The sequence below is a fragment of the Tachysurus fulvidraco genome, chromosome 12 (assembly GCF_022655615.1).
Source record: "Tachysurus fulvidraco isolate hzauxx_2018 chromosome 12, HZAU_PFXX_2.0, whole genome shotgun sequence".
Lineage (NCBI taxonomy): Eukaryota > Metazoa > Chordata > Actinopteri > Siluriformes > Bagridae > Tachysurus > Tachysurus fulvidraco.
Window position 1 is genome coordinate 3476046 of NC_062529.1, and position 25801 is coordinate 3501846.

General features: G+C 40.3%; 1 protein-coding gene across 8 annotated transcripts; it reads left to right on the forward strand.

Annotated features, from left to right (window-relative positions):
* Positions 1 to 22: 22 nt before the first annotated feature.
* Positions 23 to 25773, forward strand: si:ch211-266o15.1 (zinc finger MYM-type protein 4). Of its 8 annotated transcripts, none has more exons than XR_007144551.1 (30): positions 33 to 461; positions 1683 to 1973; positions 2671 to 2722; positions 3392 to 3583; positions 3679 to 3734; positions 3842 to 4009; positions 5284 to 5356; positions 5449 to 6001; positions 6153 to 6318; positions 7965 to 8171; positions 8354 to 8501; positions 8690 to 8805; positions 9271 to 9555; positions 9646 to 9796; positions 10553 to 10725; positions 10911 to 11055; positions 11176 to 11292; positions 11372 to 11415; positions 11502 to 11646; positions 11941 to 12071; positions 12186 to 12321; positions 12400 to 12591; positions 12724 to 12791; positions 22038 to 22167; positions 22961 to 23112; positions 23232 to 23399; positions 23601 to 23715; positions 23948 to 24248; positions 24339 to 24462; positions 25151 to 25773. XR_007144551.1 is itself a non-coding variant. In XM_047821705.1 (30 exons), exons 1-30 carry the CDS (start codon positions 441 to 443, stop codon positions 25356 to 25358), a joined length of 4776 nt encoding a protein of 1591 aa, XP_047677661.1. In that variant the 5' UTR covers positions 34 to 440; the 3' UTR covers positions 25359 to 25773. The 8 variants fall into 8 exon arrangements, 3 of the variants coding, with proteins under 3 accessions (XP_047677661.1, XP_047677660.1, XP_027015742.2); XM_047821705.1 differs by having other exon boundaries at positions 34 to 461; positions 12727 to 12791; positions 23948 to 24199; XM_047821704.1 differs by having other exon boundaries at positions 35 to 461; positions 23948 to 24199.
* Positions 25774 to 25801: the final 28 nt, after the last annotated feature.

A 25801-nucleotide genomic window follows, 5' to 3' on the forward strand; every position in this document is an offset into this window, starting at 1 on the left:
TTGTTTGTCAGTCTGACCAAGCAGCCAATCAGCGCACACGAGGGTGGAGCGTGGTGTCGGAGTAAGATAGAGAAAGGCAGTGCGGATAGATGCTCTGTGAGCTCGATAACACTAAATATTTATACTGTAATAATTATATATACTTTTTTTGGAAGCGGTTATTTTCACAAATACCCACAAAGCATTTGCATGCAAGCTGGTGTAGTTTTACATGTTGTTATTGCCTATTCTGGAAAAATAGTCCTTTGTTATTTTGCCCCCCTCCCGACTTTGTTGCTAGCATGTTAGCCGTTAGCCAATGGTACATGGTTAGCATTATAATATAACATATGGAGAAATAATTAGTCGAGTAGATGTATTAGGTTAAAATCCTGTTTGGATGTACACGTCTTCTCTGCTTTTCTCAGTTTAAGTGAGTTTGTACTTTCAGCGTTATTAACATGGCGGAAAACAATGCAGAGGTAAGAAACAACCGCTCGCGCACAAACCCCTGAAAAACAACACACACCTCGTTAACTGACAGGAAATTAATGAACCCCTGTTAGTGACTCCATTTGTTTTAACGTCAGTTAAAGTTTCAGTAGGATGACAGTTAAAACCCAACACATAACACAGCCTGGTTTATTCATTCGTTCATGCAGAAAACATCCAAATATTTCCCTTTTGCTGCTGTTTGGTATTTTGCATGCTTCTGAAAACACCGAGTTGTTTGTGGTATTAAAGGAAAAATCCACCCTGAAACGCATGAAATGTGTTTATTTCCTGTTATTTGTGACGTCTCGATGGATTCTGCTGCTGTTTGTTTTTAGTTGCTGATGTTTTTATTATTGCTGTGAGAAGGAAAACTTTGGTATCTCTCTGACGTCATCAGGTGACTATGGTTAAATGAGGGGGCGTGGCTAAATCTATAATTGGGTGGGGGGTGGAAAAGAGAGAGAAAAATAAAAGAAGATAAAAGTTGAAACTTTGGAAGTGTTTGAAAAGGGTGTACATGCCAACAGGTCATGAGAGGACGGATAGATTAAAATACTAAAGCGCCGCTGCATTGAAGAGTTTACGCACATGACGCAGACAGAATCGTGCCATGAACAGCAGGAAGCTGAAAGGCATCGTGGGTAATTGTTAACACGATGGAGATGAATTTAAAGCAGTTATAAAAGGGCAACTGGGAATTTCGTCTTATAATAAAATCTTAGACATCATGGATCATGTGTTTATGATCTAACTTTTATTATATAGTTTGTTTCAGGGTGGGAGTTTTCCTCTAATGTGAAAATGCAGACGGCATGTAATTGTGAAACACTGTTCAAACACATTCACAACTCAATTCTGCTTTATTTTTCTGTCCAAACAACTCGCTCTCCTAATTTTCACACGGTGGATATAAAAAGTCTACACACCCCTGTTAAAATTTGCTTGTGATATAAAAATACGTAGTTCCGTCATGTCGCATCCTGTCTACACCTTTTAATGCGAAATAGCAACTGAAAGTCAAACAGAAACCTTTAAGGAAGCAAAAGAAAAAAATCGCCCGGTTGCATAAGTTTGTGCATCCCTTAATAATAGGGCACTCAGAATGAACTAATCATGTCCCGATTATTATTAATTATCTCACACCCGTCGTCCTTGAACCGCGAATAAAGATCAGCTGTTTCTATAGGATTTCCTTTCCATCTTCTCAGTTTCACCAGACTGCTGAAGCCATGGTTCGAAAAGAGCTTACAAAGCACGTGCGGGACCTCGTTGTCGAAAGGTATCTATTAGGAGAGGGTTACAAAAGAATCTCCAAGTTATTAAATATACCATCGAGCACAGTGAGGGCCATCATCAACAAGTGGAAGAAGTGGGGCACCACAGTGACGTTACCGAGAACAGGACGTCCCTCCAAAATTGACAAAAGGACAAGACAAAAACCTATCAGGGGGACTGCCGAGAGGCCGACGGCAACATTAAAGGAGCTGCAGGAATATCTGGCAAGTACTGGTCACTCCCTGCATGTGATACGTCTCTTATATTCTTCACATGTCTGGGCTGATTCTTAGGGTGGATAAATGGAAGCGCTGTCTCAGGAAAAAATATAAACATACATTTAAATTTTGGCAAACCATGTGGAGAAATGTGTTATAGATCCATTTGGGCATAAACGTAGCTTGTCATGCAAAGAACACCATACTTACGTTGAAGCATGGTGGTGGCAGCATCATGCTGTGTGGCTGTTTCTCTTCAGCTGGGACTGGGGCTCTAGTCAAGATCGTGGATAGCTCCAAGAACCAATTTAAGCAGCTGATGATGAGGAAAGATTTCCGCTTCCTGGACAATAATAACCCAAAGTACTTTTTTTTTCCCTTTAAATGTATGATTTTTTTTTCTTCTATTCTGTTGGTTTTCTATATCACACTAAATGTGGAAAAAATCGTACATCATTTATCTCGGTTTCGTTTCTTTTACATCCCCAAAACCCTACACCTTTAACAGGGGTGCTCAGACTTTTTATATCCGCCGTACCTGCGAATATCAATCTGCATGCAGAATCCGCAAACAAACAATTGGCTTTTTCAGTTTAACACGGAATCTGGGTCTGACGTTTTCCTGTGACATTTAGCTTAACACTTTCTCGTTATGTCAACAATACTTGATGATTTTTTTTTTTAACTGTTTTCTTAATTCCAGAGCATCTGTAGCGTGACAGAAGAAAGACAGAATGAGACGGAGCCGTCATCAGGTGAGCGATTACAAGGCGAACTAAAAAAAAAAAAACGACTAGAAATGAACAACGTTCGGCGCGTTTGAGTGGGAACATGTTTTCTTGGTCCCAGTGGCTACTGAACCACAAAATTGTGGCATGTCTTCACAATATTACTTCCTGTCCACAAAACAAAGGACTGCGTCTAAAACCATCCGGATCGACAGACTGTAGTCATCATTACCGTATTAGCCAAATGATGACCGCTTTAAATATCGCGTTATATATCGATAATGATTAAACACAAAATGCTCTTTGTCACATTGAATCGTTATGTTTTAATAAGATGTATTAATAATAATGTTTGTCATACAGAGAAGCCAGACACACAACTTTTCCCTTCCAATCAAAATAATCATAAAAAAATACCTGTTTGTTTAATTATACTTGGTGTTATGGAATAAACAGCGTTTTAACTTAATGTTATTTAGTTTAAATGCAAGTGTTGTGTTTAATAAGCAATAATAATTCAGATTTTCCAGATTAAAATGAAAGGAAATGTCTTTTTCTACACCTATTCCTGGTCACACCACATGACCCTTTCAGGACATGGCAGTTCTTTTTTTGTTTGTTTGTTTGTTTGTTTGTTTGTTTTTTCCCCAGTATGGCCGATAACCGACACTTTGTTTGTCCGTTGTTCGTTCCAAGGTGCCGAGATTTCAAAATGCGATCCGTCCAAGCAAGCCGTCGAGGAAGACGAGCTGGACGGGCTTCCTGTTTTTGGAGCAGATGAAGAAGAGGGTGAGCTGGAGAGCGTCTCCACTCACAAAGACAAGCGGGCCGATGAAACAAGCGAGAACGGAAACAGATGCAGTGTCTCGCCTAAAGATAACGAAGCAGGCGAGTTGCTGCAGATGTTGGTGTCGATGGCACAGATAACCTGAAGTTTCTTTCACATGATATAACTGTTAAATGTTTTCTGTGGTTTATTCCAGGTGACGGTGTGCCGAGCTCTCAGCAGGAGGTCGGACCCTCGCAGAATGAAGGCAGTGTAAGTTATAAAACAAGCATCCTTTTTTTCCCCTTAAACATTTATTATTATTTTAATGTGTTTTTCAAAGACACTGAATGATCGCACATCTGTTTTCCCTTGACCAGGCTTCATCACAGGAAAAGGGTGAAAGAACCAGTGAGGAAATCTCGTGTTCTCCGTTGAAGAAAATAAAAGACGAGCCCATAGACGAGGATTACGATAAAGCCCTCATGAGCTCTTCGCACTCAGACATCAGCCGTGTTAAAGAGGAGCTCGAGAACGGAGATCATGAGGTAAAGTTGGTTTATTTTATATACGGTTCCTTGCATAGCCGAACGGCAATATTTAGAAACGAGAACAGCTCCGGAAAAAGTGTTGTTAGGTGTACATGGTGCAACGTAGCATGCAGAGTTATCAGAATTATTGGCACTCTGTTAGCAAAAGGACAAACCCTTTGGTTTTCACATGAGCACAAGGTTAAGACTCTGCCTTCCTTAGCTCAGGTTCAACACAGTTATACACATGGGCCTGTCATCATATCACCTCAACCCTTAGACAGTAGAGCACTACCTAATGCACTACAGGGACATGTAGGCTGTCACTTTTGCCAGTTCCTCTCTCCATTCTTACAGAACTCTCGGTTCCTCGGCACCTTCCATTCTGTGGAACCAAAAGAACTTGCTGAGGCGGATGCTCCTTCAAGTCTCATAGACAAACACCGAAAAACTTTAACAAATGTATTTACAGTTAATGCTATTAAGAAATACTTCGTTTGTGTGAACCGGTGTGGCTTCTATTCGAGTAACTTTTAAACCCACAATCCATTTAAAAAGGTCCTATATTTTCATTTAGCCAGATAGCCATAAAGCATCATGGGTGAAATTTCCCATCATTTGCTTTAAGTGGGTATGCAGTCTGATGCCGTTTAAGGTGTCTCACGTGATTCTAAATCAGGGTGCAGGCGTTCTCAAGGAAAAGTCTCTGTCATGACCTTTTAACTCAAAACAATGTTGGGTAAGATCAGGACGTGCGTCAGGAAAGTAGCCATAGATAGACCACCAGTGACCATGGATGTGGGAGCTTGTCAATATTTATTGCTTGTAACTGTACACATTGCTAACGTTAGCTATAATTTGACCAGTTTAGCGAAGATGAAGGATGCGGGTCTGTCACTCCTCATCCTCGTTTCCTGGAAGAGGTCGTGTTAAATCATTCGGCTGTCATACTTGGCACTTTTCTTTGAACAGAATCCTAATGTATCCAAGAAAAGAGTTATTTTATACGTGACAAAGCTGAAGCTATCCACCCACGCATGTGTGTACTCGTCTTTAGGCCTTGTCTCGATCCCTTGGCCGTTTCTTTGTCGTAAGTTAAGCCTAGTGTAATAGGATCATGAGGCGACTGTGCTTTTCTGGAGGCGACTGTGCTCTCCCCAGGACTCATCATGTTAACGATTAAACATTTGAACATTTTCATTCCATGCTTTGATGAAATGCACTTTATCCTGTACATTCTGTCATTTTTATTTATTTATTTATTTTGCTTCGGGTGCTTTATTTTATTTCAGTCTTCAGTTCCTCCGGATGAATTGAGGATCAGCTCTGTCTTTTCTGTTAGAGCTAGCAGTGATGCCATTACTGGTGAGTAAGTGAGTGGATCTGAGTGAATCGGATGATTCGATGATGATTTAAATGAAAAGCTACTAAACGACTGTCTGAATGACCGTTTCCAGCTCCCGTGGCAGCCCCACAACCGCTCCAGTTCTCTGCTATAACTCAGCCCGTCAGACCACCTCCTATAGTCCTGCAGGCCCAAATGCAGCCTCATTTTCATGCACACCTCCAGCTTCAACCCAAGACCTTGGCCCAGCTTCAACCGCATCTGCAAACTCATCTTCAGGCACAGCTTCAAACTCATCTCCAACCTCAACTTCAACTCCAAGCACAGCTTCAAGCACATCTTCAAACGCAGCTTCAACCACAGCTCCCACACCAACTACAACCACAACTCTCACATCAGCTCCCACCTCAGCTCCAGCCGCAGCTCCCACCTCAGCTCCAACCGCAGACCCCACCTCAGCTCCAGCCCCCACCGCAGCATCAGCCGCCTCCTGCTCCAGTGCGAATCTGCTGCTCAGGCTGCTCTAAGGTTCTTCAGAAAGGTCAGACCGCATTTCAAAAGAAAGGCTCCAATCAGCTCTTCTGCTCTACTGTGTGTCTGACTGGATTCAACCTGCCTCCAGCCCCCAATATCGCCCCAAAGAAAACCTGCCACCTCTGTCTCATGTGAGTCACATGTGATTACCTTACATACAGTACAGATGTCTAATCCCATTATCACCTCTCTCTGTTTATACAGCCTAGCTTTCTATATGTCAGGAATTAAATACCTACCTGTTTTTATTTTTTATTTTTTATCTTTATTCTTTATTTCAAGGGTGATTGGGAATCTCAAAGACTTGATCAAAGTTCCAGTCGATGCAGCAAACACCTTGAAGGAGTTTTGTAGCCAGTCTTGTCTGAGCATTTACAAGTCCAGAGTCGAAGGCTTAACCGAAAAGGATGTCGTCATTAAATGCTCCGTGTGCAGAAATTCCAGTGAGGTAAGCTTCAGGATATCTAGTCAGGATATCTATGGAAATGTATGATATGAAATTTAAAGGTGGGGTCACCGTTGTTTGAGAAACGCTTCAGTCGGGCCTCAAAACAAAACAAAAATCAAAACAAACGTGTAGCCAATGAGCAGAAAGGGGCGTGTCTTGTCAATATGCGGTGGAGAGAGAGTTCAGTGCGCATGTGTGACGTTAGCAGAAAGCGGTTTTAACATTGACATGGAGGATAAAAACAAAGAAAGAAAGGCTTACGATAAGGCAAGAAGTAGGACGTGTTAATATAGGATCAGCTTTCCAACACTGGAGAGAACTGAAGGAGCAGGAAGTTGGCCACATTCACAGATTGGAGTTTCCCGAGTCAATAACTCCTGAGCTAAACGCTGTTACTACACAAATAACACCTCTTTTCTATCGTAGTAATGTAGAGAGGCAGCTACAACCGTGTTTTGTGTAGTAACAGTGTTTAGCTCAGGAGTTATTGACTCGGGAAACTCCAATCTGTGAATATGTGGCCGACTTTACTTAAGACGCCGAGGCGCTTTTTTACTTCTCGATAGGTGAGTAACGCTGGTTTTGCTTTGTTACACAGAACTAATATATGCCTTTGTCCTTTACATGATAATGCTTGTGTGTCATTTTTGCTTGTTTGTTTATCTGCAATCGTATTGTTCTTCCCTTCAGCTATGATAAAGACACATTTCTTTCTATTAGTCGCCCAGGTTACGTATGTGTGTGTGGGCGGAGCTATCGATACAGGGGTGGGACTCATTTGGGTTAGGGGCGTGTTTGTTTTGGTGATTTCAAATGTCAACATTGGCTTTTAAACAACAGAGACCCCAACTTTTAAGTATTATATAAAACATCGATTCATCCTACATACAGAACTGAAACGCACTAGGATTCGATCTCGAGGGTTTCCGCAGCAGTATTAGAGAGGGTTGTCAGAAACATGAAAAGTACTTATTATTAAAATAATCTACATAATATCTCCTTTTTTTTCTTGCCCTACCACACATTAGTGAAGGATCTTAATCTTAAAAAGGTGATGTGTTGAATTAGTTGTGTCGGTGCCAGGGAAGACACTTAGATATGCAGGACAGGATCGGAGACCTGTGCTCTACATGATGACATAACACATGCAGTCAACAGATTAGGTGTCCTAATCTGGCTTTGACTCATACAGGCAGGTCTTGTTTTATCCACTAGAGGTCTGTGCTTTTTTTGTGCTTTGGTGTCTTGTCCCAAAATGGACTTATAAATGCTGAATGCTCCAGGAGAAATTCAACGCAAATTTCTCCTGGGAAATTAAACCATAAACTCATTTCCTTAATGTGCTCCCAGCAAGCGTCCGTCCCTGAATAGTTTATGTTAAAAGAAATTTAAGAATACATATACAGAGGGCTTTAAAAAAAAAAAGTAAAAACTTTAGAAGAGGAGCAAATTTTTGACCTAAGGAAGGGAATCTCAATGTCTTTGTCATAGTGGTATATAATATGGTTTAGCTAGATTTCGATTGGTTATCGGAACGGTTTGTACAGTGAGCCCTCACATAAAATCTCTCATCAATGATCAATTCTTATTTATATTCTGCAGAACCGGACGAGTTCCTATTTGTGCGCATTCTCTCTCTTTCTCAGATCCAACACGAAGTGATGCACCAGGGCGTCCTGCACCGTCTCTGCAGCGATGAGTGCTTCTCACGTTTCCGATCCTCTAAACGGTTGTCCATGAGCTGCTGCGAGAGCTGCGGCAACTGTACCGTGACAGGAAACTACCACCTCGTACAGATAGAGGACGCTGTTAAGAAATTCTGCAGCCCAGCCTGCATCAGTGCTTTTAAACAGGTCGGCAAACTGCTGATTTACTCGACTGATTTCATTTGTATGTCTTGACCTAAGGCTGCGTAGAGTTTTAGGATAAAATTGTCTTGAACCTGAACCGCGCTTGTTCCATAATATGAGAAACAGGTTAGCTCCTCTTGTCTCCTCTCTGAATTACTAACATGTTGCTTACATGTTTCTTCCAGAAAAGTGGTAAGAGGGTTTACTGCCCCTGCTGTCAGGATATAAAACCTATGGATCAGATGTTGGAAGGCACGAACACTCAAGGAGTCATAGAGTTCTACTGCTCCTCCAGATGTGTGGATAATAGCCAGGCATCCTGCACTTTGTCAGGTAGGTTTGAGTCCCTCACGGCCAAATTTGTCTTAAATGTGACACCAACTTTTGTCCCAGTTTATTCGAATTGAAACAGTAACCGGAGCCGTAATATCTGTTTGTCAAGGTATCTGAATACGAATTAAGTTAAATTGCAAAATCGTCAGTCATGAATTCAAATTGAATACGTTTTGTGTTTAACGCAGGTGCTTCATTCCCGTGCACAAACTGCCAGACGTTAGCTGTTCCTCAGTATCACTTGGTGATGCCCGACGGAGCCATTAGGAACTTCTGCTCGTACGACTGTGTTGGCAGATTCCAGGTACTTCACATAAAGCCGAATAGCCAATCAGAAGAAAATGCTACTTATTTATTAATTCTGTCTGTCCAGAAACAGAGCTTGCAGTTTTTCAAATTGATCACAGGTCTGGGCCAAAATGCATTGTATGATGTACTGTGTGTCTTCACTGGAAGGAGTTTTAAATAAAGAATCCTGTGTTTGCATTTTCACATGTTTGTTTAGTTTTCTGCAGAAAAAAGCACAAAAAGCTCTGCAAATCTCAAATTATGAAAAAAATCACAATAGAATCAAATATTTTTGGCTGCAAGAATCACATCATTTTTTTAAACCTCTTGTCCTGGATATCGTCTCACATCATTTCACTATATACTTCTGGTGTGTTCAGCCCTTAACTGGTGATGTGTGTCATCTTCGTACAAATCGGCAAAGTCCGTTGCTGTTTAAATATAAATAAGACAAAGATATTTCTTCATATATGTTTTCCAGGAGAGGCTGCAGAGGTCAGTTCAAATGAACGGTGGATACTATCACAGTCCAAACACAGGCCCTCATCCTCCTGTACCTCATCATCCGTCTGCCCAAGGAGTTAATCCACCTTCTAACGCAGCGCCTGCCTCGAATCAAAACACCGTCTTGCCATACGTGCCTGCTTCCCGACCGACAAACCCACAAGACCCCCAGCAGCAGCTCGAAGCTCTCGGCCCTGTCAAACTCACCTGTAAACAGTGCCAGAAGCAGTTCAGCTCGAAACCCGAGGTCCTACAGTTTAAGGTAGAGATCGTTCACCGAGCAATGCTCTTGTTTTGTTTGATGCCAAATGCGTGTTTGAAATAGACTCGGGTTCCTGTTTCCATCTGTCAGAATCACGCGGGCCTCTTCTGCTCCCGCCTCTGTTGCGACATGTATAAAAGGGAAAAAGATGTCAAAGCAGTGTGCAGGTACTGCAAAGAAGAAAAAGTGGCCAAGGAAATTGTCATCTACGAGAAGCAGCCGCGGATCTTCTGTTGCGAAGGTCGGGTCTAGCTTTCTTTTCATTTCAGCTGATTTTTCAGAATCACATCACTGTTTGTTACTTGACGTTGATCTTAACAAAACATCGTTTTGCATCAAGTAACACTGAGGCATCGGTGCCGGGTTTAATTATTCGATTGAGGAAGTATTTAAAATTTAAACGGTTTTACTCCTTAACACCTCAGATGGCTGAGGGTGCCAATACATCTGTATTAATTGAATTCATGATTTAAATGATAAGATCATTAAAAGTACTTAAAATTGCTTTCTAAAGGTAATCTAAAAAAGATAACTTTAAAAATAACGAAAGGCGAAATATATGTATGTATGTATGTATGTAATGTGTGTGTGTGTGTGTGTATATATATATATATATGTATGTATGTATGTATGTATATATGTATGTATGTAATGTTTGTGTGTGTGTGTATATATAATGTGTGTATATGTTTATGTATCTAAAAAAAATTCGATTGTTAATTTAAACATTTATTCCATTATTTCTGTTTAGATATTTATTACTCTAATAAATTCCTTTTATTTAAAAGGATCACAATAAAATACACAAATATTTAACACTAATAATACTAGAAAAAGTAACAATAATTGTAAATATTTAATATATCAGCAATTATCTTAACGTCATAAAAAGATTTTAAATAAATGATTTATTTTTAAATAAATAAAATGCATTTTTTTTTGGTTTGAGGTCAATAGACCTGGCAGTGATTTATATTCACCTGCTTTTCTCGAACAGGCTGCAAACTGCTCTACAAACACGACTACGCCAAGCAGCACGGGGGTCAGTGCAGAGTTTGTGCTTTCTGCAATAACGTGACCCACAAAACCGTGCAGAATCACTTTGGAGGCAAGCTGGAAGAGTTCTGCTCAGAAGAGTGCATGTCTCTCTACACCGTTCTCTTCTACGAGGTCAGAGCCACATACCGTGACGTTTATGGCGTCCTGACACCTGCGATAGTTGTCATGCTCGACGTATATACAGTAATCTGGACCTGTATCTGCTTGCTGATGCCATATGATTTGCTGATTGGATAACTGCAAGAAGGTACGACTGCGCACACGTTCTTATTTGTTCTGCTTGTTTCTGTCGATAGATGGCAAAGTGTCATGCTTGTAAGAATCAGGGAGCACTTAAGGAGAGCATCAGATGGGATGAAACTGTCCGGCACTTTTGCAACCTGCACTGTCTGTTGCATTTTTGCTCCAAGAGCATCATCCCTGATAAGCCAAACAGCAACGGTACAACCCCGGTCTCAACAAGCACTTTTGTATTCATATATTTTTATATTAAATTACATTTCGGACCATTTAAACACCATAGAGAAATGATTTAATTAATTTCCTTTCTCACTACACCAGGTATTAACACTGCCGTCACCCCGGCCCAGGCCCCACTGTCTCTATCCAAAGACATGCCTGTAATTGGGGGTGTTGTGTCATTAGCCTCCGCGCTGGCTGCCAACACCGCACTCACAGGTAACTCACTTTCTAATGACTTTACAGAAATGAAATGTTAAGTTAATAAGTAACCTTGCAATTAACTTTCTGTTCACAGGAGCGCTGCCTACCTCAAACGCCAGCTCCAAAATCATAGGCGACGTGAGTGCAATCATCTACCAGATCTCTGATGAGAATTCTTTCCTTTTCTATTTCCTTCTGCCAACCTTTCTCCTGCGTGTCTCTAGGCAAGCACACAAACGGATGCCGCGGTGAACGGCGATCCTCAGCAGCGACGGATGCTGAAGAACAAAGCCGTCATGTGCAAACCTATCAACGATGAGCAGAGCATCCAGTGTGATCTCGAGCCTCCAAAACTACTCTCCGACACCGGTTTGTTTCTATTTTACCACGTCATCTTTGTGAAGTGATGACCCTGTATCGATTCTTTTATTATTCGGCTTAGGCTATACGAAGTGCCGATCATTAAGACCCATGTGAATGAGCTGTTTCTGCTGTAATTATCTGCTAGAACGGCACATTAAAATACACCTGTGATCTGTGTCCAGGTTCTTGGCAAAAATTGCATTCCTTTGAAACATACAGAGGTTTTTTTAAGCATTTAATTATTCTCGCATGCACCATGATGGATTTTGGCAAAAAAAAATTTTCTCTTTATCTCCACAGTTATTGATGAAAAGGGAGAGAAAGTGAGACTGGTCCCTGTGCCTATATTTATTCCAACACCCATGTACATTCCTGTGCCCATGCATCTGTACACTCAGTACACGCCATTTCCGCTGGGACTCCCTGTTCCTGTGTGTATTTAAATCCTCACTCTTTCACACCTAAACTTTACTTGTTTTTCTGACATCTCTACAATGTTGGGTATTGTAGTGACACCGGTTCCTATTTCTTGTTGTGATTTGTAGATACCCGTTCCACTGGTTGTGCCAGCTTCTCAGGAATCCGCACAGCCGAGTTCCGCTAAAGGCAGCGTCCCATCACAAAGCTCAGTGGAGGACGAAGATGCGGAAAAGGGCAAGAGCAGGCCCCTGTCCCATGGAGGTATATGAATGAATATTATAAGAACAATCAGTAGATAATATTTGTGCACGGATTAATGAAGCTTTCCTGTCTGTTCAGACCAAGGCAGTACATACAGTGGAGATTTGGAATCAGAGGCCAGGTCTACTCCCTTCAGTTGGGCAGATCCTGAAGATTCTTCACACAATCTTAAGCCATCCGTCCCTTTATCTGAAATAGAGGGACCTAAAGATGCTCCTATTAAATCGACAGCATCCAAATTAATAGATTTGGAAAATGACATTCCTCTTGGTTAGTTGTGAGTTCTCAGAAATAGAAGTATTTATCTAAGTAATTTGAAGCATACCATGAAAAATGAATACCCTTTACAGTAAGCTGCAGGATGCTCATTGCTTTTTTTTTTTGCCATTCTTATTTCGTTAGCAGCAAACGATCAGGAAGCAACAAAAGAGCAGAAATCATCGGTAAAACGGCGCAAGAGAGGAAAGAAGGTATGTTTTATAGTTGCATGTTTGCATTTACCCTGGGTTTATTGCATACAGTGTATGAACTTTCCCCTGTTAAAGGGAGGCCTTTGCTAGAGAAATTGTGAGTCATATACACCCCCATCTGGCATCATTGTTTGGACAGTCCGGATGTGGGTGTGCATCTGTATTTTTGGCTGTGTAAGGGTGGAGGAAAGAGAAACATGAACGTTAACATTTTCGATGTTGGATCCAAAATGATGTCTACTAAAATCTTTGTTTTTGTTGTGTTTTTTTTTTTTTGTTGTTTTTTAATGCAAACTATGTGTAATGCACAGCACTTGCTGACCATTAGAGCTGAGGGTTTAGAGTTTTTATCAAAACTGCTGTCTTTCTCACTTAATCTCTCTATTACACGTAGGAGGACATCTTATCCAGATTTAATCTTGTACATGCTTTACAAGTAGTTCTTCTCTGTGCCATATTTCGATATGGATTTACTTTAATATGTCTTTACAAATGTGCTCAGTTCGAAGAGTTTAAAGCGGTGGAAGTTGCGAACAACGGTATAAACACGACTCAAGCTAATTTATTTCATGTAAATATTTTTACGTCAAAAATTGTCAAATTGAATTACCAAAAGCTTCACGTAAACCGCCGATGACGTTGCGCTGCGCAAGTTTATTACCACAAGGACTCATTATCATCCTAAGGTAAGATTAACCTGTTTCAAAACTTTCTATTTTCTTTATATAACGGTTCTGTTGTTTTACTCTAGAATATTTCTTAGTGCATGTTTAGAATTTTCTGCATTTATTGAAATAGTCCATTGGGCGTCCAGTTAATGATTTGGTTTTTGAAAATGAAATACACTCAGTCATCCAAAAGTATTGGAACGACAAGACTTGTTTTGCTATACACTGAAGACTGGGTTTGTTTCATCAAGAGATGAATACAAAATTCTTACTTCTTATGTGTTTGATGCCGACTTGTTAGCACACCAGTGGTTTCTTTCTTTTTCAGGACATTATTATATTGGCTGGGACCAGTGCTTGTGCAATGGCTCAGATCAATTTCTCCTCTTTTTTAAGCTTCAGAATAGCTTGTATTTTTTTTCCCTAGACAGCACTCTGGTCTTCATGTTAGTCCTTGTTAACAGTGAATGCAGTCTTCACAGAAGAACCCCAGGGCTCAAACCAAGATAAGATGTTTAGAGCTATTAACCGTTTAAACACCTGAGCAAAAGGAAACACTTTACAGTCACGTTTCAACATTTTTGATCACTTGATCAAAAGGTGTCATGCTGGAAGTTGTTGATCATATCAAGGTGTAACTATCAGGAGATTAAAGCTGAGATTCTGATCTTATTGTGTCGTTTTCATCTATTGACCTCAAACCAAAATGTCTACAGTGTGTAGCAAAAGATTTAAAAGGAAAAAAAAAACGGGGGGCTTGCTGTTTTTATACTTTTTTTTATATTTTTGGAGGGTGTGGAGATGTTTTATCTCATATATATATATATATCTCAACCATCCATAATACTGAAATCTGTTCTTTCTCAGTCCACTACAGAGCTATATATATGTATATGTAATTATAGTATGAATGCTCTTATATACTGAAATATATTAAAATTTCTTATTATTTTCGCATGCATTTAATACCCACCATAAGGCCCAATTGTACCTTAATTCTTAATCAGAATGTTTCACCATGTTTTACACACTTTTTAATGAAAGGTGCTGTTGTTTAGCGTTATTTTATACTCATTTGATGAGCTAAAATGACCCATTCATGTATAAAGTAAAAGAAGTTGTATACGACTCTATCAGGCACCTTAATGTATTTTTTGCCCTTGTTCGCAACTGTCCAAAATGTGATCTTGCAAAACAAATAAGTATAAATTAAATAATTTTAAATATTTTAGTGTATTTAATAATATAAGTTTATTTATTTTAAATACTGGTGTTCTTTCCCCTTCTCGATCAGAGATCCGATGTTGAAGAACTGAAGAGTTTCAAAGAAGAGCTGGACGTAGCTACAAATTCCATATTGGACACTGATACCAAGCAGTTCACTGCGGATTCTTGCCAAAATGGTAGAACAATGGTAGAACACATTAGCTCAGAATGTGCTCCAGTTGAAGATGAGCTGGACGAGCTTACCCCATCATATAGTTCAGTTATATCTTCGAGGACAAGTCGGAAAACAGCGAGTAAAACAGTTAGAGATCAGACGTCATGTACCAAAAAACAGTTCTGTGTTTACTGTCAAAAATCAAATACCAAAATAGCAAGGCACTTGGAGCGATTGCATTCAAATGAAACAGATGTAGCATATGCCCTCAGTTTTCCTAAAAAATCTAAAAGGAGACACATGCTACTTGAACAGCTTCGCAAGAAAGGCAATTATCAGCATAACATTGAAGTGATTCGAAATGGAAGTGGGGATATTGTTATGCAAAAACAAACAAAAAGAAAAAGATCTGTGAGGGAATACTTACCTTGCCAGTATTGCCTAGCTTTCTTTCTACGGGAAGGGTTGGAGAAACACGAATACTCCTGCAGGAGAAAAATGCTTTCACAATCTTGTTCAGAGTCTTTGGAGCAACTGGCCTGTAAAAATGATTCCTGCTTCCAGTCCACTACAGAGCTAAATGAGCCACCACTTGTCAACTCGGTCCATTTGCAAATCCCAGGTTCCAGCTCAGAACATCCTAATCCAGAATCAGCCGTCCATAATACCGAAACCTGCTCTTTCTCAAGTGCTCAATTAAGTCCTGAATTTTCTGATCAGGTGGATCTAAAACCTGGCTTTGGACCAAGTAACATGTTTACTCAGTCTAGTCCTGAACCCTTCCTTTCAACCAGTTTTCATCTTAGACTGTCTCCTGATCGGGCAGACATTTCCGATGAATTCACCATAACATCTAGTAATGAACCTAGCCTTCATTCTAGTTTTGAATCCCACTTACAGTCCAAAGAGCTATCAAGTACTGCAAACAGTCATCCTAGTCCCAAACATTGCGAAGATAGTAGCCATATAACCACTGCTGAAAGTAACAGAAAGACCAGTTTTGAGTGCCTACCATCCACTCCTGAACCTGTCTCACTGCCTTATCCTGAAACAAGTCCTAATCATTTAAGCCTTGGCTTGTGCTTTGAAGAGGTTTTGAGGACCAGTCCTGAAACCAGTCTCCCACCTATTCCTGAATATTGCAGCATCGAGGAATCCAGCATAAAATCTACTCTAGAATCGTGTCTTGTACCCAGTATTTTGTACACTGATGCATCTAGCAGTGCAAATCTGAATGCTGAATCGTGTCATCAGACCACTACCAGTCAAATATCCAGCCCGAATCCTACTCCACCAAGTTTGAAGTCCTGCTTTCTAACCAATTTGGGATGTGATCTTAGGCCACCATCTAGTCAGGAATCGTCTAATCAAACCATGTTCATTTTGAGTCATGAATCTACCATACGATCAAATGTTGAATCTTGCACAGACGCTGAGAAATCAAGCCTTTCAAGTCCATATTGTAGTCCTATATCTCACCACCAAGCAAGCCATATCTGTGACGAATGCAGCCCAGATCCCAGTCAGACCAGTTTTGAATTGTGTCTCTCTTCCAGCAATGAAAATAGCCCTGAAGCATCAGATGAAAGTCCTGAGATTATTTTTGAGTCCTGCTTTGAGACAGCTTTCCAGTCTAGTTCTGAGACCAGTCTCTTTCCTGCTCCTGAATCTTCGCACTATGAAGAGATCGAGTCGAACATGAAACCTACTATTGAGCCTTGTCTCACATCCGGTGTGAAGTGCAGCAGACCTACACCCAGCAGTCCTGAGGGTAATACAGGATCTATACCACAGATCCTCAGTGCCAACTCCCACTGCCTGGACTCAGATGCCTCAAGTGGGCTTGAGTGCAATTTGATTAATGCTGACAGTCCAGTCATGTCTCCTGCAGAAAGCTTGATGTATCAAAAGAATTCTATTGTTGATGGAGACTCCACTTTTGACTCATCGTCTTTCACAAACACCAGTTCACAGTGTGAGACAGCATCCACCCTAAAGCTCATAAAGTGTCCTGGTTCAATTTCAAGCCTGAAGTCGAGTCCACAATCTAGTTCCAATTCGAGTTCAGTCTATAACACACCATCTGAACCAGAGCTGTCCAAACAGATAAGTTTAAATCAAACGCCAGGTGGTGGAAGCTTAAGGGTGAAAAAGCAGTTCTGTCTTTACTGTAAAAAGCCCTACGTCAAAATATCACGGCATCTGAGCCAGAAGCATGCAAAGGAAATGGATGTAGCACACGCACTAACTTTTAGAAAGGGGTCTAAAAAACGTCTTCTTCTGTTCGAACAGCTTCGAAAGAAAGGGAATTATCAGCATAATGTTGAAGTTCTTAAAAACGGAAGTGGAGAGCTTATCACCTGTAAACGAGCAACTAAAGACCATTCTGTGGGCGTGTACCTGCCTTGTCAATATTGCCTGGCGTTATATATCCGCCATGAACTATGGAGGCATGAAAAACGTTGCAAAGTGAAAACGAATGTTTGCCTTAGAAGGACTGCGTCGTCAATGTTGCTTCCATTGCAGGGTGGTGTTTCTGGAGATTTGGAAGAAGCTATTCATAGTATGAAGCAAGACAGTGTCCTGAATCATATAAGAGCCGATACTCTTATTTGCAAGTATGGTGCTAGGCTTTTTGTAAAGCTTGGACATGGTAAAAAGCATCAAATATATGTAACGCAGAAGATGAGGGAATTGGCGAGATTTATGCTAGCCGTCAAAGAGTTAGACGGAAGTGTTCAGTATCTGCATCACGTGTGCACTCCATCCAGGCTTGATTTGGTCATTAAAGGCGCAAAGATAGTTAGTGGGTTTGATGAAACGTTGAGCAAATTTGAAAAGCCATCTCTGGCATTCAAAATTGGCAATTCCTTAAGACAAGCAGCTGAAATTATTTGTGGTGAGAATATTATGGAGGGGGACACAGAGACCGTTGCTAATGTTAAAGAGTTTATCGGGCTTCTCGAGAAAACTTGGATTTGTGATAGAAACGCCGACCTAGTCGATCCTGAGAGCACCGAGGTCGACAGTTGCTTAGACAAGCATACCACAGCACTGTCTGCATGTCAAGAGAAATCTCCAGTGTCGCGCAACCCCAGGGAAAATCTCAAGCCTGAGTTATGTGCCCCAATCCGTAGTCAAGATAAAGGCAAATATGTGGACGGTAATGAGAATTTACTTTGCAGCACTAATGCCGTAGTGCCGTCTACCAGCCCTGGAGCACACCACCGTCTACCATGTCCCATGTCTCAGAAGTCTTATTCACAGTCAGAAGTGTTACCTTTAATAATAAGAACGGCAAAAGGTGGGAAAAAACACTTCTGTGTCTATTGTAGGAAACCCTTCATCAAATTAGCAAGGCACTTGTCTCGGACTCATGCGAAAGAAACGGACGTAGCCCATGCCCTCAGCCACCCCAAGGGATCCAAAACTCGTCATTGCTTGCTTAAACAGCTTCGTAATAAAGGTAATTACCAGCATAACATCAAAGTTCAGCAAACTGGAAATGGGGAAATTGTCCCCCTGAGACGGCAAAAAAAGGACAGTTCGTTGAATTCCTACCAACCTTGCACTCACTGTCTGGGTTATTTTCTCGAACGTGAATTGTGGAGACATCAAAGATCATGCAACTTGAAGACGGATGATAAAAATCCCCCTCGTAGAAGGAGGTCTCGGTCAGCCTTATTTAAGAATTTTGTTTTGCACGACTGTCTTTCCGAGGGCTGCCAAAATGTTGTCCGCAACATGAGAGACGATGACGTCTCAAAATATTTAAGGAACGATACCTTAATCTGCCAATTTGGAAATAGACTTTATGAAAAACATGGACACGAAAAGGAAGGACACGAACACATTTCGCAAAAAATGAGAGCACTAGGTAGATTTATGTTGGCCGTGAGGGAATTGGATCGCAACGTTGAGGATCTGTATCAAGTTTGTACTGAATCCAGGTTCAGTTTGGCTTTGGAAGCTCTCAAGAAGATCGGCTGTTTTGATCCGCATTCTAACAAATGTAAAAAATCGGGAGCATCGAAAATGGGTTATTCCTTGAAATGTGCAATTGAAGTTGCTTTGGAAAAAAATGATATGGCTGACGAAGCTAGAAATCATGCCAAAAAATTCATTGAACTGCTGGGAACAGATTGGCTTTCTTATGAACCTTCAAATACCTGTAAGAAAACTGAAGGGGATATAATACATCTGATAGATGATGTTGTCAAACTACAGAAGTTCCTGAAAAACACCGGGGACAAAGTCATTTTGGAACTTACGGAGCATCCTAATCATAAATCATGGAAAATGCTACGTGAGATCCTTCTGGCTGAACTGACACTATTTAACAGAGGACGGAGGAGCGTAGCTGAGAAAATGCTGCTTAAGGAGTACATTCAGAGGGACAAAGAGCCTATCCATGGGAAAATGTGTGAACCCCTAACGAAGCTTGAACAGGCTCTTAGCGGTGCGTTAATAACTGTCAGAGTCACTAATAAAGATGGAAGTTGCGTTCCTGTTTTGTTTACTGTAAGGTTGGCATCTTCTCTGGACATTCTTATCAAATACCGTGAGGATGTAGGTGTTCCCGCGGACAACCCTTACATGTTTCCTCAAATGACCGCGGATGCTCACATTAGATCACACGACTGCATAAGGATCTTTGCCCAAAATTGTGGTGTAAGCAAGCTTGAAGTTCATACGCACAAGTATGTGGCTACTATTTTCCAACTACAGAGCCTTAGCAGCAGTGAAAAGCAGCTGGTAGCTGCACTTGTGGGCGAAGGCAACTTTGAACTCCAAACACTGGATGAAAACTTGACGCAGTTGGCAAAGGTCTGTGACCTGTTGCAAGCAATGGACGATGGACCTGGTGCATACAAGGACACAGGTGGGTTCTTTTTAATGTATTTTCTTATACATGTTATTTGTAGAGGATTCAAAAGCAAAGCAGAATCAAGAATGCATACAGTATCCCGTCCACCCAATTAAAAACTACCCCCATTGGTTATAATTTCTCTCCTTCCTTCGCTGCCCAAGCGCCTTAGGGTCACTGTAAAACGCAATATATGCTCACAGTCCAGCTTCTACTTTAGACAAGTGCCTTCAGGGTTTTCAGGCCTGTAGAAGCGAACAGAATTTGAGAATATTACTTCATAATGTCTACTAACCTCAGTGTTAATGTAGCACAAATAACTTTCCTTTTAATTTCATTGCTCTTTATTGTACATCAGGTCTTGGCGATGCTCCGGCACTAAGATACAAAAGACAAAAATGGAACAAGGAGGAACAACAAGCTGTGAGGAAGCATCTGGGAAATTATATATCCATCAATAAAGTGCCAGGCAAAAAGGACTGTCTGGACTGTATTGGGACCGATCCGGAGGCTCTCGGGACAAGAACGTGGCGGGACGTCAAAAATTACATCCATAACACTATAATGTCAAAGAAAAGGAAGAGAAAGCGTTCAAGGCAGACGGAGAGTGAAAGCGCCAAAGATGATCTCAGTGAAGCTGTTGCCATGGAGCCTGCCACAAAAAGACCTCGTCGAAAAAGAAGGCGAAGACGGCGTATGTGAATATAACACAGCCGATATGACCGTTGTAACGGACCACATTTGCACATTTGGAGGTGAATTTGATGGTAACGGTTTGAGCTTACTAAGAAAATCACAATGGATATTACAGATCTGACAGTTAATGTCAGACAACATTTTCCTGTGTGAACCAGAAGGATGATGATAGTGCTAGAAGACAGCCTTGGTTCCCATTTTTCATTCCTCTATTGATTTTGTCAGCACCCGACTGCTCAAGAATTGCATAAGTCTCAGAAGCTGAAGGCACTTTCTTGTATGAGGCCAACATTTATTTACCCCCCCGAGTTACCTGCTCTGTAGACGAGCATCTCAGCTTGCTGTTGGATTGTCTTTATTCCTGCCATTTAAACATGCAGTATGCAGCTTATTATTTTGATATTTGATATATCTACAGTATGTATTGTATTAAAATTGATTTCGATAGGATTATACTTGGATGTAATATATAACACTGATGTTGTTATAACCTTCTTACTGCACTCATGGTACTTTGGGGAACTCGGAATTGATATTTTTTTCAAGACAAACGAGTATATAAGTATTACATTTCTCTTATACAGTACCATGGCACTTTTAAGGCTTTTCATTTATTTAAAAAAAAGAGACACTTTTTGTCCGTTTATGTATTTTTTTTACATTCACTATCGAAGAACGTCTGTGAAAATTTTTGTTATAAACTTTTTTTTCTTTAATGATGAAGAAAATTCCCAACACACAAAACACTTATTTTGTTGTTCTGAAGTTAAATGACAGCAACTTAATAAAAGTAAAATGAATAAAAATATCCATAACGACCGTATCTCGTTCGTAAACGAGAAAGTATTAAGACGAAAAGCTTCGGTTCGAATTACACGCAGCACTACAACACCTTAAGTACAAAATTTATTCCTTCATTGCTTTATTAAGTCGATTAATAAGACCCGATATACTTCATCGTTTGTCATTTTGTTAAGTTTGGAATGAGTCACTGTTCAGTTGAGGCATTGATGACATCAGGAACAGATTTGTGTTGTATTTATTAAGAAAGATATTCCAGATGATTTATTTAGCTCTTTTATAATAATCTGTTCGTCTGTTCACGTCCTGCTGTGATGTGATTAATGACTTGCTTTTTGACGTTGTCATTCCGTTGTGTGAACTCTTAAAGACCATCAATTTCACAATGTGCGTAAATTGTGTTTAGGTGCAACTGAGGACAATTTTCTCTCTTTATTCATATGATGTGTAAATTTTTATTTGTATTTATTTTTATTTTATGATTAGTTGCTATTTTTATCTTTTTGAGTGTTGGATCGTCACTGAAATCGAGACTTTTGGTTCATCATCACATTGTAATGTTGGACTTGCCTTTGTTGCAGTGCGTTTTTTTTTGTTTTTTGTTTTTTTTTCCTTCTTCTTTTCATGGAGATTATATTAAAACAGAAATGCACAATTTAAACGTTGTCTACCTTTTTGACTTCTTCACTTATTCGTGCTAATATTGGCATCATCAGAAGACTAAATGTCAATTTTAAATGCTTTCAAGGTTGTAATTAAATGACTCAGTATTGGTTTGAAATAAAACCCCGTTTGTATAAACACTAACCGGCGCTTTTCTGCCTTTCTTTCAGGGAAGAAGGCGCTCGGTAACAGATGTGGCGAGCGGCATGGTTTCTACTCCACCCAGCTCCAAACTCCACCAAATGTACGGAGTGAAAGCCTGGGCCAGCTGGGTGCAGTGGAGGACTCAACACGCTGACGGTGAGTTTCACCCACGTGCTGCTGCTTAACACTTTGTATTCTTATTTTATGCTCTTGTTATGTGCGGCACCTAGCCTGCTGTCTCCAACGGTGATGTTGCTAAGCAACAGTCTCGGTACAAAGTGCTTGAGTGTGAAGAAACATGAATATTTTTTTTTCTTCTTTTTGTCTCTGACGGCTCGTTCTAAAAGATTATTTCTTTAATTATTATTCCACAGCAGGCAAACGTATATGTTTTTATTTCCTGTTGAGGAAAATGCTTCGTCATTACAACAATCAAAACACAGGTTTCTGAAGTTTCTGTTTTGATGTACTGTGGGGGGGGGGGTGTCAACAGAGGAATGATGCAAAAGTTTGCACCTTTTGACAATTCCTATCGTAGAATTGTATTTATTATTACATTTCAAGCCTTTGTCAATTTATAGTTACCGTTAATATTTAATGAATTTCATTAAATATTATTATTTATTATGAAGAAAAAACAACAGAAAAGTGTTTGTTGTGTTAAGAAAGTGTAAAGTTACTGAATGATGCAAAGCATTGAAACTGCAGACTCCTTCCATAGAAGATAAACATCTTGTATGACTTTAAAGCAAAATGCAAATATTTTTACATCCATTAAGTACTCCGTAAGCCTCTGGTTTTCTTTCCTGACCTCTGCATTTTTTTCTCTAGAGGAACGTACTGTATCAATACTAAATGTCACTGTCTCAGTGACCCACTGTGTGCGTTTCTGACATTTACTGTCATCTCCATCTCTGCGTTTGTTTGTTTGTTTATTTATTTATTTTAGGGAGCCCTCTCACTGTGCAGGAGGATATGTTGAATTGCAGCTCTGAAGATCTCTGTAACGCTTTGTGTCGTTTCATCAGTGAAGCTCGCAGACCAAATGGCCAAACTTATGCACCTGACAGTGTCTACTATCTCTGCTTGGGCATCCAGCAGGTCTGCTTTTTTGGAATCATTTGACTTTAAAAATCCATCAAGCTTGTGTATGCGTACGTGAGTGTGTGTGCATGCATGTGTGTGTGCGTGTGTGAGATGTATACACATTTATATCTCAGCTGCTAGGGTCTTCGTGGCATCGACAGTCCATTCAGCTCACAGCATTGAGCCATTTTGTTCTGCTCTACTGCCCTCTAAGACCAGATCGTTCAGCGTTCTCGCCCCCAGACTGTGGAACTCCATTTAACAGATCGATATCGATCGAGGCTCATTGTCCTTCTAGCACGGTGCTTGATCTGTCTAATGATTCATCTGTTGTTGTTTTTTTTTTTCTTAAAGTTGGACAATGTGTTTTTCATGTTTCATTGCAGTAAAAGACTGAAAGTAAACAATCAATCATTATATTATATTATATTATATTATATTATATTATAATGACGTATAATATATTTTTATGTGCTTACTTTTTTTTTCTCCTCTAAAAACAGCACCTTCTTGAAAACGGTCGCCTGGAGAACATCTTCATGGATCCTCTTTATAACAAGTTTACCACAGATATAACCAAGATGATAAAAGACTGGGAGTGCACCTTAACACCAATTGGTAATACACTTGTCTAAAACGCACAGTATACACACACAGAGGAAATGGTTATACCAAGTATGTCAACAAAAGGATTGGGACACAGCCCAGTATAGTAGTCACTTTATTTACTTCATTGAGTGCTTATTAGCGATACGAAATGAGGCAATTAAGATTCCTTACTTTATTAAACTGTTTAAGTGGCCTAGGCTCCAAGCCAAATGATGCTGCCTGCGTTGGTGTGTATCTGCAGGTTTCTTGCAGTCCCGCATCGAGGAGAGTTTCCTGTGGGAATGTAAGCAGTTGGGCGCTTTATCTCCATTTGTGCTGCTCAACACTCTGATCTTTTTCGGTGTCAAACATCTCAACCTAAAAACTGCAGAACAGCATCAGCGTCTTTCCTTTACCGCTATCACCTGCTGCTCGAGGAGCACCAAGCACGGCAAGTCCTCCTACCTCAAGTTTAGATTTGCCGGCAAAGACGAAGCAGAAAAGGAGAAGCCAGGTGAGGACGGATATTTTGAGGACCTGCACATTTCTGTTAGCGTTGTTAAGTACGTGTTGTATTAATTGTACTTCAGCCATGCAATAGACCACTCAATGTGTTTTGATTTATTTATTTATTCATTTTTCATAATTTCCAGTTTTACTCGGTAAAAGGAAGAGAGAAGATGCAGAGGAGAATGTGGAGTACGGCGAGATGCCTGAGAATACAGACGACCCTTTACACTGTCCTGTCAGACTGTATGAGTTCTACCTTTCTAAATGGTGAGCCACAGCGATCATTATTATTCACACAGCTAGTCAACATCTGCACATCTGCTCCCATCGCTTTAGTCATAAGAGCACAAGACTACAATCTTGTCCACAAAGGGCTTCCAGTGTAGCTGCAGGCTTTCGGTCCAACCGAGCAGGAGTCAGATTCGATTTTTTTATTTTTTATTTTTTTGCATGTAGTAAGTATGTAATGCCAAAATATTGCTGCTGTGCTGACATCGAGCAGAGGCCTGCCTTACACACGTTATAGATTCATGAGCTTGATTTGGTATTTTGTCACCACATTAAGTCATACACACACTTCACAATACATCAGTGCATGATTTGAAAGAAAATGCAAAATAATAGGAAGTACTGGATCAAGTATAGCTCTGTGAGATTTACAGCACTGCATTAAAGATTCTCTTTCCCACATTCTTACTGTTTTCTTCTTGTATCATACGCCTTTATATATTTCTATTATATTTAATTAACTCACCTCTTTAAATCTGATTTCGGTCATTTGTAATTACATTTCACATAATTTTCCAACCTTTCAGGAATAAGCAGGATGTTTTTGTTACTCTGTTCTGATTGGGCGGTTGATTCAATAGCGAAGTGAGAAACCACGCCCACTTCAGGTGCTGTAATTTAACATACTAAAAAAAGGTGTATTTCTGCCGCTTTCTTTAACCCACAGTCCGGACTCTGTAAAGGAAAGTCCAGATGTTTTCTACCTGCAGCCTGAGAGCTCCTGCCACCCAGGCAGCTCCGTCTGGTATTCTACCCAGTCTCTGGATGGCATCATTTTGGACAGCATGCTATCACGCATCCTTGCCGTTCGGGACGTCCATTTGGAACCTAAGCAGCAGCAGCAGCTGAGCTCTTCAGACGAAGACACCTCGTAAATTACACACTGTTCATCGTGAGACGTCACACATACACTGCTGTTCTTCGCAAAGCTCTAAGTGTTGCCAGAGCTTTGAGAAACAATGAACGGGGGTGAAATGTGACTAATCGAACGCCTACATGCTGCATGGGTTCCGGAGGACGCAGAGCGACAGATCTCAACATTCATGGATCAGTTTTATTCTTTTGCTTAAAGTCATGATCTTACAATGATGTTACGAATGCATGCTCTAGTAAAAGATTTCTAGTTTGCGATCATATATCATTTTTGCTGTTTTCATTGGACTTTAATTCTAAAGCTGTCGAGTTCATGTCACTCTTTAATAAGTGCAGACTCCATGTGGAAAAACGTGTGTTGTGGAAAAGTCTGTATTATAAAAAAAAAGAGGCAAAACATGATCACATATTGGATTACTTTGTAATGCATTTGTGTCATTCATTC